Source organism: Haliotis rubra, unplaced genomic scaffold (genome assembly GCF_003918875.1).
Source record: "Haliotis rubra isolate DU_JTF1 unplaced genomic scaffold, ASM391887v1 Scf254, whole genome shotgun sequence".
NCBI classification, from domain to species: Eukaryota; Metazoa; Mollusca; class Gastropoda; order Lepetellida; family Haliotidae; genus Haliotis; species Haliotis rubra.
Window position 1 is genome coordinate 1,128,873 of NW_025766603.1, and position 21,121 is coordinate 1,149,993.

The 21,121-nt window shown below is 41.4% G+C and overlaps 1 protein-coding gene across 1 annotated transcript in view; it reads left to right on the top strand.

Moving 5' to 3' along the window:
• Window positions 1–21,121, top strand: part of LOC124279647 (arginine-glutamic acid dipeptide repeats protein-like) — a 180,431-nt gene that overhangs the window by 113,609 nt on the left and 45,701 nt on the right. Inside the window, 1 exon segment of the mRNA XM_046715483.1 lies at window positions 1,265–1,345. Within this exon segment, the coding sequence (XP_046571439.1) occupies window positions 1,265–1,345 (81 nt within the window).

Below are 21,121 nucleotides of genomic sequence, written 5' to 3' on the forward strand. Positions count from 1 at the left end.
ATGGGAACAGTGTAAATGTTCTCTGGGAACATGAGGCCCTGTTTCTGCTCCTCCGTCATGTCCTCTGTTCTTGTGCTTCAGTCACAGACGTCTTAGTGAAGTTTGTCGATGTTGTAGAAGCTGCAGCAGATGCTGTCACTGGTTCACATGTGACACACAGGGTGTGGACAATCCAGATTGTTTGAGATTTATCCACCACGACTGTGAATCACATTGATGCTGTCACATCTGCAGTAAATGACTTGTGCACTTGCAATGCACGCCCGATGGCGAGCCCCGATGGCGAGACCACACGCACCAACTCTGTTTGTCTAGCAGATATTAGACTGCAGGTGATTGATGTATTATGACACAGATTGTTACATAATTCTGATTCTGCTAAGAAGTACGACCTAATGTGTCAGATGTGTTGAGGTTCTGAGAAAACATGCTTTATGGCCACAGCGGTCCTGGTTTGAAAGCTCTTGGAAGGCAGAATTCAAGGGAAGTGACAGATTAAACACAGTGATATGTCAGATGTTTCAGATTTAACAGTTGCAAGTATAAAGAGGCTTTGTGATGGCATTTTGAAGTCATAGTTTCAAACATTAAGTTTAGATAAATCATCCTACATTGCTGTAATATTTACAGTTTGACATTTGGGAGGGGCTTCCATCTTCATCTTCTTTTGTCACATGATGCAACTGGAATGAGTCGAACACATGCAGACTGAGTGATACCTGGTGAATAGTCCTTAACTCAATGTCCTTCACTCAGCGTCATTTGCGTCCTTAACTCAACGTCCTTAACTCAACATTCTGGGAACCAGCCAGAGATCTGACAAGTTGTGGGTAGTTCAAGATGGGGAGTGTTGATAGTGGGCCATGTCATTTAACACATACAGATTTTTGTTGAGGTGTCGGTGCATATGTGGGGATGTTGCTGTGGATGGAGATGTTAGAGTGGGTGGGTGTATGGTGTAGGCGTGTGTCGGAGTTGGTCGGAGGGTTGGTACAGGTTGTGTTGGAGTAGGCAGGCACCATGTGTGCTGGTACTGTTCCATACTGATCCTTGTTTTGTCCGTTCAATGCCAGGCCAGGTCACAAGTACAACCTTTTAACTGCTTTTGCTCTGAAGTGGCTGAGGTTCAAACTGTAGACTTTCTATTCCTTGGCAAACGTGCACTATCCAATAGGCCAGGAGGCGGTCTGTAAGTTGTCTTCCATATATGGTCAATGATGATCCACGTGATCATTATTAATCTGCTCGCTTCTCGTTATTTCAGAAACGGTTCATCAAGGGTCTGAGGCAATATGGCAAGAACTTCTTTAAGATCAGGAAAGAATTGTTGCCTCATCGAGACACGGTAAGAAATTCAAACTTATACCATTGTTACAAATATTTCTCCAACATTCTTAATCTGAAACACGCTGCTCAACTTTAGATAAGGATACTGAGAAATTTCTCATTATTTGCTCATATATTTCAATAATTAGTTTAGCGATTCCTAAAAAAAAAATAGAACTATTCTTATGAAAGGTTGAGTAGTATGTGTTATATGTTCCCTTCATTTAATCTAACATTCTGTCTGGTAGCATGTATGTTGGGTGGTCAAAATGGCCGCCAGTGATTTGCCCGCTCTTGTTGATGCTGTTGCGTGATACTTGTATGTGTGACTGTTGATGTGTAGCAGGTTTGAAGAGCTCATCAGGGGAGGTAACTACATACAGCCTCCTCTTAGTCTGGTGTCGGTAGTTTCTAAATATGTTTGTGTCATTGAAAACCACCGAAACTCTCTACTAAAAGCCAGTAGTCCATCTTGTAATGAGATCTTCCATGATTTTAGTTGTTGATTATCATATGACTCAGTTCTGCGTATCTGGTACATCCACATATCTAGATCATCACAGAGCTGAACATACATACATGCATCTAGGTCACGTGTATCAGTGTCACCACAGAACTATTGGGTACGTACTTGTGTCAGTGTCGTGGTAGTGTGCTCATGTTGACGTATCCAGATCTCGACACTGAATGGAATAGCAAGTCTGATAATTTCATAATCATGTAAAATATTTCATATTATTGTTTCTCTACTCCACTGCTCTTCCCTTTGAATTTGTCCTGTTTCTTTGCCAAGTGAGACAAAGTCATGGCTCTCATAGCAACAGCAACACTTCTCGGTGCATGAAACATATTATTTTTTTTCAGCTTCATTAGAACCACTTCACACACACCTGTAAACTCCTCTTTTCTTTAATCAGCATATTTACAATTGAACCAATTGAACTCGAGATGATGCCCTGAAATATCTCTCCGTCACTCACAACCCCTGTGATGGTGGAAGGAAGGAATCTGTGTCCATACATCTATGACATACTTGTGGGAGGGAGATGTTTAGATCTGACAGTCAAAGGGAGATAACCTGTGTCCATGTGACAAATGTGCTTCAAACCTCTTTCATAGCAATCACACATTTCTAGATCTCCAAATATGTAAATTGTTTCTTTTTCTTGAAAGTTATCTCAACGTTACACCAAACATGTCTATCTTATTCAGCTCAGCTTGTTACCATGGAAGCACTCTCATTTATGTCATTTAAATATTTGAAATTTCCATAAATCAATGTAACAGGCATGGTATAACAATCGATATTGCAGTGTATTTGTTCCCTAGGGCAGTGGCAGAATAACTGTCATTGTTTGCCATAAGAGGGGCGGAGCAACATGTCGTGAAGCCCTACCCTCTGGTGGCTGCGACTGGCTGGGAGCTTCCTGTGTGAGCCCGCCTATATTACATGCCACCTCCTGGGCAGGCCTGCCGATCTGGATCACAGTCAACACTTTGAAGAAGACCTCAGATTTCAAACAGTTAGCAATGCCATAAAGAAGTATTATATTGCATTGACAGTTGTGCATGCCGTGTGTTGAGTGCTGGGGGAATCAATACAGTTGGGCTGTCTCGAGGCAGTCTGTTCCCTTTGTCAGTCAGTAGTGGCAGGGTCGGCGCTGCTGCTACGGTTGTGTAGTCGGGGAGTATGTCTTATGTGTTACGGTTATTACTGGGGTGATCACACACATTGTGTATGTGCCTGTGTGTGTGTGCATGCATGTGCAGGTGCTAGTTTGTGTGTGTGTTCCGTGTGTGTTCTAGTGAGTCTCAAGCTGCAAGAGTATTGCCTTCCATTTGCCAATATTTCTGAATCCGTGATATATTTAGTGAAACTGTGAGACACTTCGTGAAACCTTGTGATACTGTGAGACACCATGTGATGTCTTGTGCAGGGGTATCACTGGTAGATCTATTCTGTAGCTCCAGTTTGAAGCAACTGGGAAGTGTAATGTTGACACTTGTTTAGATACACAGGTAGCTGTGGGTATTATTGGTGGGTATAACAGGTTAGGTGTCACATTGGGTATTATGTGCAGGTATCATCCGATATTACTGGAGTATTATCCAATCAGGTTTCACATTGGGTATTATGTGCAGGTATCATCTGATATCACTGGGGTATTATCCAATCAGGTTTCACATTGGGTATTATGTGCAGGTATCATCCGATATCACTGGGGTATTATCCAATCAGGTTTCACATTGGGTATTATGTGCAGGTATCATCTGATATCAATGGGGTATTATCCAATCAGGTTTCACATTGGGTATTATGTGCAGGTATCATCTGATATCATTGGGGTATTATCCAATCAGGTTTCACATTGGGTATTATGTGCAGGTATCATCTGATATCATTGGGGTATTATCCAATCAGGTTTCACATTAGGTATTATGTGCAGGTATCATGTGATATCACAGGGGTATTATCCAATCAGGTTTCACATTGGGTATTATGTGCAGGTATCATCTGATATCATTGGGGTATTATCCAATCAGGTTTCACATTGGGTATTATGTGCAGGTATCATCTGATATCACAGGGGTATTATCCAATCAGGTGTCACATTGGGTATTATGTGCAGGTATCATCTGGTGGGTATTATCCAATCAGGTTTCACATTGGGTATTATGTGCAGGTATCATCTGATATCAATGGGGTATTATCCAATCAGGTTTCACATTGGGTATTATGTGCAGGTATCATCTGATATCATTGGGGTATTATCCAATCAGGTTTCACATTGGGTATTATGTGCAGGTATCATCTGATATCACTGGGGTATTATCCAATCAGGTGTCACATTGGGTATTATGTGCAGGTATCATCTGGTGGGTATTATCCAATCAGGTGTCACATTGGGTATTATGTGCAGGTATCATCTGGTGGGTATTATCCAATCAGGTATCACATGGAAAATCATATGCATGTCATTCTTTCATCCACCTGTGTGTTCCAAGGGACCTACTGGGACGTCCTGTCTTCTGCTACTGGTGCTACTGTTTGTGGGTGCTTGTGACATCAGCTGCTGGTGGATATTTTAGTAAGGCCTCCGAGTGATGTCATCATTTCTGATAGTTCACCAGCCTTTGTACGTCTGCGATAGTGTCTGTGCTTGTGGGTGTGAAAGTGTGTTATCTGTTAATCCATTGCGGCTCCCCTTCTGTTGTGTCTGCCATCGTGGTGTGTCAGCTTCAAAGTGTGGACAGCATGACAGTGCATTCCTGATGGTGCAGAACCACTGAGGTCTGCTTGTGGGCATCCTCCACAAACACTGTTGGCGTGTTGGTTTCCGTGGTGTCAGTAGGGGTTGGTCATGTTACTGTGCCATCATAATGTGTTTCCATGGGTACCAAGTCTTTGTGATCAAACAGTGATTCCAGCAAAGCATACAGCTGTCTTTGTGTTTAGTGTGCCTCTGACTGTCTACCTGCTCTGGGATACTTCAGGAACCTCTGGTATCTAGCTCCACTGATCACAGTCTGTTGTGGTTGTTGTAGGGGGGATATCTACTTCAGATGTCTTTTGTGTTTAGTGTGCCTCTGACTAAACTGTCTACCTGCTCTGGGATACTTCAGGAACCTCTAGTATCTAGCTCCACTGGTCACAGTCTGTTGTGGTTGTTGTAGGGGGGATATCTACTTCAGATGTCTTTTGTGTTTAGTGTGCCTCTGACTAAACTGTCTACCTGCTCTGGGATACTTCAGGAACCTCTAGTATCTAGCTCCACTGGTCACAGTCTGTTGTGGTTGTTGTAGGGGGGATATCTACTTCAGATGTCTTTTGTGTTTAGTGTGCCTCTGACTAAACTGTCTACCTGCTCTGGGATACTTCAGGAACCTCTAGTATCTAGCTCCACTGGTCACAGTCTGTTGTGGTTGTTGTAGGGGATATCTACTTCAGATGTCTTTTTGTGTTTAGTGTGCCTCTGACTAAACTGTCTACCTGCTCTGGGATACTTCAGGAACCTCTAGTATCTAGCTCCACTGGTCACACTAAACTGTCTACCTGCTCTGGGTCAGGAACCTCTAGTATCTAGCTCCACTGGTCACAGTCTGTTGTGGTTGTTGTAGGGGGGATATCTACTTCAGATGTCTTTTGTGTTTAGTGTGCCTCTGACTAAACTGTCTACCTGCTCTGGGATACTTCAGGAACCTCTAGTATCTAGCTCCACTGGTCACAGTCTGTTGTGGTTGTTGTAGGGGGGATATCTACTACAGCTGTCTTTGTGTTTAGTGTGCCTCTGACTAAACTGTCTACCTGCTCTGGGATACTTCAGGAACCTCTAGTATCTAGCTCCACTGGTCACAGTCTCTTGTGGTTGTTGTAGGGGGGATATCTACTACAGCTGTCTTTGTGTTTAGTGTGCCTCTGACTAAACTGTCTACCTGCTCTGGGATACTTCAGGAACCTCTAGTATCTAGCTCCACTGGTCACAGTCTGTTGTGGTTGTTGTAGGGGGGATATCTACTACAGCTGTCTTTGTGTTTAGTGTGCCTCTGACTAAACTGTCTACCTGCTCTGGGATACTTCAGGAACCTCTAGTATCTAGCTCCACTGGTCACAGTCTCTTGTGGTTGTTGTAGGGGGGATATCTACTACAGCTGTCTTTGTGTTTAGTGTGCCTCTGACTAAACTGTCTACCTGCTCTGGGATACTTCAGGAACCTCTAGTATCTAGCTCCACTGGTCACAGTCTGTTGTGGTTGTTGTAGGGGGGATATCTACTACAGCTGTCTTTGTGTTTAGTGTGCCTCTGACTAAACTGTCTACCTGCTCTGGGATACTTCAGGAACCTCTAGTATCTAGCTCCACTGGTCACAGTCTGTTGTGGTTGTTGTAGGGGGGATATCTACTACAGCTGTCTTTGTGTTTAGTGTGCCTCTGACTAAACTGTCTACCTGCTCTGGGATACTTCAGGAACCTCTAGTATCTAGCTCCACTGGTCACAGTCTGTTGTGGTTGTTGTAGGGGGGATATCTACTACAGCTGTCTTTGTGTTTAGTGTGCCTCTGACTAAACTGTCTACCTGCTCTGGGATACTTCAGGAACCTCTAGTATCTAGCTCCACTGGTCACAGTCTGTTGTGGTTGTTGTAGGGGGGATATCTACTACAGCTGTCTTTGTGTTTAGTGTGCCTCTGACTGTCTACCTGCTCTGGGATACTTCAGGAACCTCTTGTATCTAGCTCCACTGGTCACAGTCTGTTGTGGTTGTTGTAGGGCATATCTCTTCTTGTTGTTTGGGAATAGTTTTGCTGCTATTGAGGAGAGATCGGAGGTTGAGGACGTACCAGTTATTGTACATGATAGATCTGTTATTGTGGAGAAATCTGATCTTGAAAAATCTTCTGTTGAGGAAAAATCTTCTGTTGTTGAGGAAAAATCTTCGGTTGAGGAAAAATCTGCTGTTGTCGAAGAGATCTGCTGTTTTTGTGAGAGGTCTTGTTGCATTGAGATCTTCTGTTGTTGAAAAATCTGTTGTTTAAAAATGATCTGCTGTTGCTTTGCAGAAATGTGCTGTTGTTGAGGAGAGGTCTTCTGTTATTAGGGAATACGCTGTAATGCAGGAGAATTCTACTGTTGTTAAGGAAAGGCCTTCTGTTGTTGATGAGAGAGTAGACCACAAAGTGTCGTCTGCTCATTCAGTGTTTTGCTGTTAGCAACCACCAACTACTTATGGGCCCAAACAAAGCTCTGCTGCTGTGTGTATTACCTCCTCTGGTCCAGAATCGGGGGAATGTTTCTTTGACATCTAACGTTCCCATTAAGGAGCAGGTTTGTCAACTGAGACAAGCATTAGCAATGCCTGATTTGTCGATCACTGAAAGCTGAGAGACATTCCTTATCTGATCCATGAAATTGAATTTTCAGGTCACTTAAAATCTCAGGTGGACCAATCCACTCAGAGAGACAGCTTACTTGCACAAAACTTGTACATAGTCTGCAGTAGCCCAGAGTGCTGTGGTTCGCTGTGTGGTTCGCTGTGTCGGCCTGTGCTGTGTAGTTAGTGGGTAATAATCTGCAGTAGCTAGCTGGGTAATATAGTCAGCAGCTCGGGTGATGCGAAGGGTCGCTCTGCTACAAACGATGTGTTTTATGTGTTTTGAAATGGAGACCGTGGCTACGAACGAGGTGCGCACTCTCCAAGCTGGTAGACAGCACTTTGTGTTCATCCCATTCAACTCTGGAGGAGTCTGAGGCTTGTGTACAAGGGAGATTATCTTTGCCAGGTCGTGGAGGGTTACTACGATACAATATCTCTACACGGATCCATCAATTTGTAAAAATGTGGATAATAGTGGTTATATGTGTTTGTGCTGTGACCCACCTTGGGGCCATGGGATGTTGTCATCTGGGCTGCATCTGTGACCCCCCCAACACCAACACCCCCACCCCCAGTGAAGTGGTTATCTTGACTTGGATTGGGATGCCTGTAGATCTTTATTACACTATAGGGGTGATGGGGTAGCCTAGTGGTTAAAGTGTTCGCTCATCTCACCAAAGACCCAAGTTCGATTCCCGGCATGGGTTCAATGTGTGAAGCCCATTTCTGGTGACCCCACTTTGAAAAGCTGTGTAGAACTAAGCTTATTACACTTTAAGAAGATGGCACACCAAACAAATAAGATCATATCCACAATCTTGTTTGTTAGGCCACAGGGGTACAATGTGTGAAGCCCATTTCTGGTGTCCCCCTGCCGTGATGTTGCTGGAATATTGCTAAAAGCGGCATTTGTTAGGGTTGTTGAAGGTAGTGTCATTTTGTTGTTTTGTTTGAGGAAATCTTATTCTTCCCATGAACAAAAAGCTGTAATCAGTTATGTAGATAAAAAAAATAATATCAATGTAATTTATTGTAAATTTGAATTCAGTTAAAAAAAAAATTCATTTTGGAAAAATTCGAATATAATTTATGGAAATTGAAACATTTAGAGTAAGTTATCAGTATCAAAGGAACAAATTGGTAACAAAAATCTAGAATATTATTTACCGAGAACATTTTAAAAGGACTTAGAAAGTTTGTGTACCGGCCTTTCATGTATGAATATAAGCCGTGACGGAGATGGATGTGCAAGAGGAGCCCACATGACCAGCACCCTTTAGTATGGGATTTGCTGTGTGAATGGCTGCTGATCTTAGCTTTGTGGGAGGCATCTCAAAGTAAGCATCGGGATGAGGCTCAGTCTGCAGCAGGATGGGGTTGGACATACATCTGATGAAGGTATTTGCTCAGCCGATGAAGACACTTGAAGTGTAAGCCCACCCAAGATGTAATGATTAGTCCATACATAGATCTGAAAACACTGCCTCGACTGATCACATCGCTAGTATGGGCTGCTGGGAGCCAGGGAGGATGTAGCCTAGCAACGCGGGTCGGACCACAGAGTAACAGTTCTGGCAGTTTGCTAGTAAATATGGGATGTTATATATTTTCCAATTTTCCTTGGTTCCACTGTTAGGTTCCTGATCGGTTTCCGTGTATGGGACATTGGACATGGTCTTCCAGGGTTTAGGGTGATGTATGGCATTGTCAGGGTGTGTAATGGTGTTGCTTAGTTAATAATTATGATATGTAATTGGAGATTTGATAAAGATTTCCCTGACTCAGGTCGCCTGTAGCCAGACTGCTGAATGAGTCCATGGATGCGGACCCGTGAAGGTCCATGTTAAAATTGGTCTTCAGTAACCCATGTTTGTCGTAAGAGGCGACTAACGGGATCGGGTGGTCAGGCTCGCTGACTTGATTGACACATGTCAGAGTATCCCAATTGCGTAGTTCGATGCTCATGCTGTTGATCACTGGGTTGTCTGGTCCAGACTCCATTATTGATTAGACAGCCGGCATATAGCTGGAATCGTGCTGAGTCAGGCGTAAAACTACACTCTCTCACACTCACTTCATGGATGCGTAGTGAGGACTGACTGACTGAGTTTTGGTTTTACGCCGCTTTTAGCAATATTCTAGCAATATCACGGCGGGGGACACCAGAAATGGGCTTCACACATTGTACCCATGTGGGGATTCGAACCCGGGTCCTCGGCGTAGTGAGGATGGCACAGATCAAGGACAGATGGATAATATTTCTCGAAGGATATGATACACAATAGATGATACCTGTATGAATTCCTATTATAATCCTGTACTGTGTCACACATGAATCTATTCATTTTTTTAAATTTAATTAATTTTGGGGGTCGTATCTAAATTATTTAGCAAAGCAGGGCATTTGCTCATGGTTATGCTGACTCTCCAGTTGTATCAGATGAATTAATGTATTGATTAGATGTGACATTTTTTTCAAATAGGAGACATGACATTATTTAATTTCAAGCCTATTTAATAATTAAATAAAATAAAATAATAAAAATTCACACTAACGTCACACAAATTAAGTATGATGATACACTAGATCACTAATCATTATCGATTTCCAATTGTGTAGATAGATGGTCATATCAATCACTGGATTGTCTAGTCCAGACCCTCTTATTTACAGACTGATGTCATGCAGCTTGAAAATTTGCTGAGTGTGGCGTTACAAACAAGAAAAATAATTCTAGCCTTATAATCGATAAATCAAGATAGACACAATTCGTTCTTATTATTTAAATATTCCAGGTTCAAGGAGTAAGCCAGTAATCATTTCTTTAGAGTCTTCTTCCAGTTGATACTGTAGGTTTCCTTTTTTAGATAATCCTGTCACTCAGTTCATTGTCTAAAATTATTAAATGGCGTTAATCCAGATATGATGTATACCAGTTATGTATGAATGTAATATTCATTGTTACTAATAAAAATACCAACTTCGGCCTTCTACTCAGTGATCCAAACACTGAATGGTCTTTTCCGGAATTTGTTGTTTTCAACAGGAATAAACAGCACATGGTAACAAATTATTAAATGGAATTTGCCACATATACAATACCAGTTTGTTCTGAGCAGCTCCATCTCAACAAGACCTGAAGGACATTGTACCTGACGTGTCTCACTCAGTCCTTCACCCACCTCCAGTTCTTGACTGCAAGAATCAATATTTCATCCGAGATCTTCGGCACAGAATATACCTGCTTATGACCTGGTATTTCTAATCCGATGCCATAGCTGTGTTTGGAAAAACAGGTTGTGAGATAAAAAAAACAAATCCAAGTTCAAACGTTTTCATTTCTTGTTGCACGGAGAACAGAGAGACTAGTGTTGTGCTTGCTGCTTTATGTTCGGTGTTTGTCTGCCTACCTGTGCCTGCGGAGTGTTTGAACATCGGTAAAGATCCCGAGTGGTTTGAAAAGTCATTAGATAATATACTCCAGCAGCTTGTCAGGCCTTGCTAGTTCATTCCGAGATCCAAGTAAACTTGGCTAAGTGTATTTACGTGTATGAAAGAATCTACCTTATGTCCGGGCTTTGACAGCCTTCACAGATAAATGGGTAGGCAGTTGTAGGGATACTTTGTGTGTTGACATACGTCATGTGTGTTATGTATAAATATGCCGAGTGCTGTGGAGAGCTGATAGCCGGACACGCAGGGGTCAAATGTTTTGCGATTAGTTACTATCATTGGCTGCGGTGTGAGTACTGCTTCTCACCTTTGACCTTTGATGACCTTTCGTGACCTGAGATTTGATTATATGGGAGGCTGGATGTCATGGACGGAAGAAGACTGGGAAGATTGTAAACACGTTTTGTGTCAATAAAAACAGAAAATGTTTTGTAGCTTTTTAAGGAATTTTTAACTGTTTATGTTCGGGTGAGTAAGTTGATGAGAATGATAGGGCTTGGGTAATGACTGCTTCCAACAAGTAGAGATGGAATTAGGGGGATCAGACCAGTTGTCGTGTTTATAATGCAGATTTTAGAACCGAGGGACTTGAGTGTAATTACAAATTTTACAACAAAATACTGCGTGTGTATGGACAAGACTGACATCTGGCAGTTGAGACTGGGATAATTTCATACTGACTGGCACAAAGGAAAGATCTGATGTGTTATTACCTTATTAAAGCTTGGGGGGATCAACGATTACACCCTGCAGAAAACTCCTACAAGCGTACTCATCTCTATAACTCCTGACAAACTACAGTGGCAGCGAGCATAGACAATAATCTTCGCTCAAGTGAGGGTGTCTGTTAATGTTTGTTGTTTAACGCCGAACTCAGCAATATTCTAGCTACGTGATAGGGGTCTGCATATAATTGAGACAACCAGACAATCCAGTGATTGACATCATGAACATTAAACAACGGAATTGGGATACGATGACATCAACTATTTACGAGAATTATTGCTTTCGTGTCAGTTTTCATATTTCTGGTACAAGATGTAAACAGTTCTTGAACAGAACAGCATGAATATTATTACCCATTTTTGAATGTGTTTATAATTTCCATTAATATAGGAGTTGTTTGTGTCTCCATGTTATGTTGCTAGACATTTTTTATGACATCAGTGTATTAGAAAAAATGGACAAATTAAATAAGTTAACAGCTTCTTGATAAGACAGTGTTAACTTAGTGTCCAGGTTTGGACTTCCCAATTATTTATTGTTGTGGCCTGAAGAAGAACATTATATGGAGTGTTGAGGAAGGAAGGGGGATGTCCCTCATTAAACTGCAAGTATAAGGTAGTGGGAACCAGCTTCTTGGTGATTGAGTGAGTGAGTTTAGTTTTACGCCGCACTCAGCAATATTCCAGCTATATGGCAGCGGTCTGTAAATAATCGAGTCTGGACCAGACAATCCTGTGATCAACAGCATGAGCATCGATTTACGCAATTGAGAACCGATGACATGTGTCAACCAACTCAGCGAGCCTGATCACCCGATGCCGTTAGTCGCCTCTTACGACAAGCATGGGTTACTGAAGATCAGTATTCTAACGCGGATCTTCACGGGTAGAACCAGCTTCAGAATTGTTCATGGCTGAAAGCAGATGTGACATTTAATGTTAACTCACTCACTCACTCATAGTTATTCTATCAGAACCTTTAGGAGGTTGGGTTTTTTTTGCTAGACTAACACTTAGTTTCGGAATATATATAATTTTGATTGTGTCAAATGAACCCATTTAAATTGAAAAAGGAGCCCCAGGGAAACCAGAGATTCACCTGAGGAAATCTAGACTTGCTTCATTTAGGGCTTTAGCATTGTAGGGAGGGCTAGGTGGATGGGAAAATAATGTGGTTCAGGGACTGTCAGACAGACTATACTTTAGTTTGTGGATGAAGATAGTTATAGTTAATTCATGATAGCAGTCATATTTTGAGTTGTTTATATTCTCTGTATGTTATGTCACAAAAACAATGCAACAAAACAATGTGATAAACATCTCGCTGGTGAATTTAAGAAACTTCCCATCTGTTCATTTCGTGATGTTTTGAAAAAGACTTGAAAGATAGGAGAATGACTGCCATTTAAAATTTCAGAAACGGATTAGAAACGCTAACAACCTGACAAGTTTCACATTTTTACGTCTGGTGGCAAAACCTACCTTCTGGTTTGTGGACAATAATGTTGATATTGTTGACAGTGGTAGCACTGGTGCATGTCAGTGATATAATAGTTCTATCAAAGTCACCTTCAAAGCAGCTTCAACAGAAGGGTACCTTTGAATTTGTCTTCTTTGAAAAGAGCTTTTCCAGCAGTTCTTTGTCTAAAATCATAAAACGAAATTATATTTTTGAAAACTTGGCAATTAACATTCAAAGCAAAGAACCCCCAAAACAGTTTGGAAAGTTTGTTTAAGATGTGGTGACAGTATTTTAAATTTAATTGGATCGTTTAAGTATAAAAGTTGTGTAAAATCCTTCTAATGTCTACTCTTCGGCACTTATGTGTATATTCGTCCCAAGATCATTCAAGAGTGATTAAAAAGATATGAAATAAATATCCCCAAGCTTAGTTGTGTTTACTTTGTGTTAATCGTAATGGAAACCTGAACACAAGGGAATATTTGTGTTATGTTTGTGTTTTCTCACTTGCCTGAGGATGAGAACACTGACAGCAGATACAGCCAATCGAAGGCCAGTGTCACTGAACAAAGACTTATAACAAGGTCAATATGAAAATAACACCTTAACATATTCATCAGAGCTACAGGTACGGTAACTTTTTGGGTCATTGAGTTATGTACTCGCTTGTGGTCATCTCAATTGGGTATCCTAATTTTCCTTTGAGTAACCAAAGAAATTGAACCCACCTCACTGAAACCCAGTTGGGTATACTGCCATTTTCCATTAATTGTAAAAATATATTGAACCTTAGATGTTGGTTTACATGTTTGTTATTTATATTTGATCTGTAATATGAGAAACAATAAGAAAGACTGCAAGTTGCCAAGTTCATGTGCTGAAATAGAACCTCTCATTATACCTCAGTTAATTTATGTATTTTTGGTGTACGCATGTAAGATCAAATTTATTGAGCATTTGCAAAAATTCATGCGTACTTTGACGCAATAGACTTAATAGGAATTGAGTTTTCACATTAATACTTGCGTATTTTACGCAGATACGCAGCTTATCTGTACCTCTGTTAATTGACTACATAAACTGTGTGTTTTCAAAATACAGTGATCTGGGGTTATAGGGAGCTGAAAGGGACCATTAAGTGTTGTTTGTTATAACATTCGGGGCTGTGGGGTAGCCTAATGGTTAAAGCGTTGGCTTGTCACGCCGAAGACCCGGGTTCGAATCCCCACATGGGTACAATGTGTGAAGCCAATTTCTGGTGTCACCGGCCGTGATGTTGCTGGAATATTGCTAAAAGCGGCTTAAAACCAAACTCAGTCAGTGTTATAACATTCGTTTGTTATATGGATTTTTTCAACTTAAACAATGGGTGGGACTAGAAAATCCGTTCATTATATGCATGTTCGTTATAAACAGTTTACTGTAGTATCAGTCCAAGAAATGAAGAATATGCTAAAAATATCACAGTTATGAGAAAACAGGATTCCTTCACAAACAAAGTGTAATGGCAGCAGTCTATCGCCAATATGTGGAATACAACCACACACAAAAACTGTATTGCCCATATTGACATATTGGGCTCTCAAGTCCTGTATTTGCCAAAAAATCTGGATCTGGATCACTGATTAGCAGACTAATATATCTATATATTCCCTGATCTACACATACAATACACCACTACCTGGTGCAGACATCACTGATTAGCAGACTAATATATCTATATATGCCTTCCTGATCTACACACCAATATTAGTCAATATCAGTGATGTCCACTACCTGGTAGGGTGTATCACTGATTAGCAGACTATATATATATATTATTCTGCTAATCAGTGATCTACATGTACAATACACCAATATTAGGCTGCTAATCAGTGATGTCTTCACCAGGTAGTGGTGTATTGTATATGTAGATCAGGGAATATATAGATATATTAGTCTGCTAATCAGTGATGTCTCCACCAGCTAGTGGTGTATTGAGTGTGTAGATCAGGGAATATATAGATATATTAGTCTGCTAATCAGTGATGTCTCCACCAGGTAGTGGTGTATTGTATATGTAGATCAGGGAATATATAGATATATTAGTCTGCTAATCAGTGATGTCTCCACCAGGTAGTGGTGTATTGTATGTGTAGATCAGGGAATATATAGATATATTAGTCTGCAAATCAGTGATGTGTCCAGCTAGTGGTGTAGGTCAGGGTGTATTGTATGTGTAGATCAGGGAATATATAGATATATTAGTCTGCTAATCAGTGATGTCTCCACCAGGTCGTGGTGTATTGTCTGTGTAGATCAGGGAATATATAGATATATTAGTCTGCAAATCAGTGCTGTCTCCACCAGGTAGTTTTGTATTGTATATGTAGATCAGGGAATATATAGATATATTAGTCTGCTAATCAGTGCTGTCTCCACCAGGTAGTGGTGTATTGTCTGTGTAGATCAGGGAATATATACATATATTAGTCTGCAAATCAGTGATGTCTCCACCAGGTAGTGATGTATTGTATATGTAGATCAGGGAATATATAGATATATTAGTCTGCTGATCTGTGATGTCTCCACCAGGTAGTGGTGTATTGTGGTGTATTGTATGTGTAGATCATATGTAGAGGAATATATAGATATATTAGTCTGCTAATCAGTGATGTCTCCACCAGGTAGTGATGTATTGTATATGTAGATCAGGGAATATATAGATATATTAGTCTGCTGATCTGTGATGTCTCCACCAGGTAGTGGTGTATTGTATGTGTAGATCAGGGAATATATAGATATATTAGTCTGCTAATCAGTGATGTCTCCACCAGGTAGTGATGTATTGTATATGTAGATCAGGGAATATATAGATATATTAGTCTGCTAATCAGTGCTGTCTCCACCAGGTAGTGGTGTATTGTGCTTTTGTCATGCTTGACTGAATCACATAACTAAACCTGCCATGTTCATATCCAGATCTGTCACACGTGTTTTTGAGATCACTCGTGTGTCTCTGCAGATTGTGGAGTTTGGGAAGCGTCTTCACAGATTAATAATGTAGACGTGAGTGTCTCGCTGGAGTGTTTGTTCCTAGACAGAGCCAACACTTACTTTGTCTGCTGGAGCATGACTGCACAACCACAAGGTGCTCAACCGGAACACGCTTAACCCTCCTACTTTCACACTTCTTAAAGGGCTGCTACACTCAAGCCAAATACCAGCTCCAGCAATTAATCATAAACTCTGTCATTAAAACAACAATGCTCACTGAGGTTTGATAATGTTCAATATCCCTGTGAGGAGTATGGGTTTGAATAGTCCTAGTATCATGTGCTTGTTGTAGGTAGCCGAACTCCTGACATCACATGACCTTGTACCTTGACTGTTTGGATCTCTGCTCATATCAATCACTGGATTGTCAGGTTCAAACTCCTTACTTCCAATCAGTTAAAGGGGCAGTATTGTTGGGTGGTGTTAAGCAATAAACAAGCAAAAACTTTATTAAATGAAGAACTGATAAACAATAAAAACTTATCTTTAGGCCAGACCAATCTTATTTCTTGTTTTACGGATCTGCCGGTCGTATTTTTTCAAGAATAAAAATTAATTTTCCCTGCTCAAAAAATGAAATCCTAATGTTTTTATTGGCCAAAAATGTAAACTCAGATTGTATCTTGCCCCATATAAACTTCATAAATTGCCAATAGTAAAATACTATTAGTGTTTAACAGGAATATTACTTTGACTGGTGATTTTTATTTATTTATTTTTTTCCTCCTGCCTTTAGATTTTCTGAGGACAAAAATCTGTAAAACAAGAAATAAAATCGGTCTGGCCTTAAAAACAAAGACGTAGAATGGACAGATTTTGAATAAACGGCTGGCACAACAGGTGGAATAGTACGCACTCCCGTTTTCGTGACACATTGTGTCATCACTGTTTGATAGTGATTCATAGACACATGTTCATGATATAGTCGGAATCAGATGTCAATTCTGCTTTTAGCAGAGAAAACTCTTGAATATGGAAATAGTTTTATTGCTTTTATCAAACTTGCATGAACTAGAAGACTCCGACTGACTGCCTTCTCATTGGTAAGTTTCATAGATCAAACTACAAATGTCAGCGTTATATCCTCCTTGAAGAAATGATCTGAAGAAACAGATTCAACAATTGGGAAGATATTGGTTTTGGGGAGAAACACATAAATCTCCATAAACATGTATTCTAAATTCCCATAGTTTCACTTCTTTTCAAAGCAGTGCCGTATTTCATTGCGATGTTGAAACTATGGAATACTTACCTGCAGTTGCTCACAGACTTCCAGGAAACAAAGTTTTCTTGTGTTCTTAAAACTAGTTGAACCTTAATGTGTGAACCAAAATGCCCACACCTGCTGATACAAGGGAAGTACGTTACTTTAAAATACTTACAGATGACCAGTTCTTTCATTTTGCATTGACCAATTTTAAGAGGCCAGTAATAAAATAGTTCAACACAGAATCAGCCATTTGACTCTGTCCATAAGAAAACAATCGTTTTATCCCCTAAGGGATCCTGTTTCAGGGTCAGCCCGGAATTGTTATTGTTATTTGACTATAAGTGACCCTTAATTAATTTAATGGTTACCATGACAACGTACATTTTTATTAGAGCGGAATGATGACCAGTGGACTGACCAGCTATTAAAAGAGCATTAGAGCTTGATTATATCAAGTACTAATAAAGAACAATAGATCGAGCCTTGCACCTGTCCCAGAAACAGGGGGAAGGGTTAAGACTAGATTGTGAAAAATGATACATAGTAATTGGTTTGCTGCCCCACATCTTGCTGGCCAGACCCCCAGCCATTGGTTGGATCGACCCTAGGGTTAATTGTCTAGGTGTCTAGATCAGCATCCCCCCATTGTGGTGTGTTGTCAGGGACAGATCGGGGAGTTTAACACTTGTGATTCCCATTCACTGCTGGGATTACAGACATCCTCCGTGGACATCATTTTGTTCACTGTACCACACTGCTGCTTTTCTCAGTTGGATCTGATTTGCAGTGACATAAAAGTCAAGTGTATCACCTCCCCAATAGCTCATCCAGCACTTAAGGTAATCGAGTATTATAAATTGGGTATCTATAGATTTAGCTTATCCAGTGTTCTGCTCCGTGCTGTGACATATATCCCCTCTGACTGCTGGAGTAGTGCCTAATGTTCCCTATCCTGACTGCCAGCACCACGCTTGACCCTTGTATCCACAGAATTGTGCTGCTATCATCCATGGTATCATTAACTACAATGTTGTCGATACATCCTAGCACACCTATGGAATAACGCTCGTATCCCACACATGGAATAACTTGCTGTATCAACACTCTTTCTGAATAATGCTATTTTGAATGCCATTACAAAGCCGGAGACTCGCTGCGATATGTTCCTCCCAGTGAAGATTACAGCACTACTGTAGGGGTCGTCAGCCAGCCAGCCGCTCGCTATCCTAGCACCGGGTGTATATACACCAGTGTACAGCTAGGCAGTCTAGCTGGTGATAAAACACCATAGCGCTCAGGTTCAATGTGTGACTGCATCAGGACTGCTACAAAGTAAATTCAGCTATGCCACAATTAGTCGTTTTATTTGGCGTAGTTGTCCATTGTTAATATGCCAATCAAGTTAATGTGATCTGAATGAGCCCCCTCGGCCTGAGCCTCAGTCAGCCGACACACAGAGAGCTGAACAGCCAGCCTGCCCGCAACCAGCACAGCCGCCATCTTGGATCCTGGCTAGAAATAGCAACTAGGCTGTGTTGTGTTGGGTCGGATGAGTGAGAAGTGTTGGGAGTTTACGCACGCAGCCCCCTCCCCTCATCCCTGGCTGTGACCCCCTCGTGGATGTCGGACTCTTGGACATAGGGACAGTAGCATTAATAGAGGTAAGTTACTCACACCCTATGCAGGGCCACATATTGTGATTATCACCACAACCTGGTATAGTGAGTCGTCTCCATGTCGCTAGCTATGTACCATAGTGAGAAAGCACAGCGATTAAAAGGGCTCCACTTAGTGTGGCTATGAGAGTCGTCCATCTTGTTTGTTGTGTAGGAGATAGTGTGGAGCGGTGCCTCGTCTCAATCCCTCTTTGAGCTGGCATCAATCAAAGGATGACATAACCCTGCTTCATCACACACAAAGACATCACTTACAACTGTCGTCTGTTTCCCTCGGTTTAAAATTGGTGGTGGAGCTGTAGCCTCTGGGTGGTGTGTTCCTTGTGCTGTGACTACCTGAGAGATACAGCCAGGTCTACAACCCTACACCTCCAACACAGGCTATACAACATCCTTACTACAGGCTGGACAACTCACAGGACACTTACTGTGTTTTAATTCGGAGGATGTTTCAAACATCAGATTCGGAATAAATAATAACGACAATAAATTCAGCAACGTCGATATTCACTAACATAATGCAGCACCTATCTGCTCAGTGAATATTGTAGTTTCTTTCAATTTTTTTTAGTGAGGAAGCATATTGTTCTGTTTCACGTAATGAATATTATTGTGGTTATGTCAATATCAGTTGGATTTAGGGTTAGGAAATATTAGTGGTGTGGTTTTAACATCGGCAGTGGGTTGTTGTTGATGTGACATCGTCGGTGGTGTGTTGTCATTGTGACATCGTCAGTGGGGTAGAACATCATCGATGGAGTGGTTGCAACATTGTCAGTAGAGTGAAGGGTTGTAACATCGTCAGCAGGGTGTTGGACTTTAACATCGTCAGCAGGGTTTTGGGTTTTAACATCATCATTGGAGTTGAATGGTTGTAACCTCGTCAGTAGGGTGTTGTGGTGTAGCATCATCAGTGGGGTTTTGGGGTGTAACATCGTCAGTTGGATGGCTGTAACATCGTCGAGGGTGTTGAAGTAGTTATAGCTGTATGTGTGTACGGCTGAGTAGGTGTCCCTGTTGTTGGTATGTCCATTTGCACAGCGAGGTATCCGCCAGCCATGTCATGTTTTGTCTGCTTCGCCTCCTGTCGATATTCTTCTGGCTGCCATCTTGAGGCAGGATTTCATTGTGGGTCAGTGAGGCTGTGGTCAGTGGGATGTGAGGTCAGAGGAAGAGGTCAGCCTACAGCTGAGCTCCAGTCTAATTGTGTTGTCCACTTAGGTAGTCTGGTGCCTCCTTTAAGTAGGCCTGTCATCTCCCTGTGCTGTTGTCAAGACAATCCCAGGGTAATTTGACTCAAAGCGCAAGATTAGTGTAATCTCAAATTGAGTCTGTTTGCATTTCTCAGGTCCTGCCTGTGTCAACACTTATGATTGGCCACACAAACTTTGAGTGCTGCCCAATTTATGTCAGTTTTGATATGAACCGGCAGTGCATTGATTGGTGTAAGGGACAGGTGTGATGTGTACCAGAACTGTCTGACTGCTGGTAGTCTAGGTGTGATATGAACCACTGTTGTCCCAGTGATGGTAGTCTAGGTGTGATATAAACCATTATTGTCCCAGTGATGGTAGTCTAGGTGTGATATGAACCACTGTTGTCCCAGTGATGGTAGTCTAGGTGTGATATATACCATTATTGTCTGACTGCTTGTAGTCTAGGTGTTATATGAACCATTATTGTCCCAGTGATGGTAGTCTAGGTGTGATATGAACCATTATTGTCCCACTGATGGTAGTCTAGGTGTGATATGAACCACTGTTGTCCCAGTGATGGTAGTCTAGGTGTGATATAAACCATTATTGTCGCAGTGATGGTAGTCTAGGTGTGATACAAACCATTATTGTCCCAGTGATGGTAGTCTAGGTGTGATATGAACCACTGTTGTCCCAGTGATGGTAGTTTAGGTGTGATATAAACCATTATTGTCCCCATTGTCCCAGTGATGGTAGTCTAGGTGTGATATGAACCATTATTGTCTGACTGCTTGTAGTCTAGGTGTGATATGAACCATTATTGTCCCAGTGATGGTAGTCTAGGTGTGATATGAACCACTGTTGTCCCAGTGATGGTAGTCTAGGTGTGATATGAACCATTATTGTCTGACTGCTTGTAGTCTAGGTGTGATATGAACCATTATTGTCCCAGTGATGGTAGTCTAGGTGTGATATGAACCATTATTGTCCCAGTGATGGTAGTCTAGGTGTGATATGAACCATTATTGTCTGACTGCTTGTAGTCTAGGTGTGATATGAACCATTATTGTCCCAGTGATGGTAGTCTAGGTGTGATATGAACCACTGTTGTCCCAGTCATGGTAGTCTAGGTGTGATATGAACCACTATTGTCCCAGTCATGGTA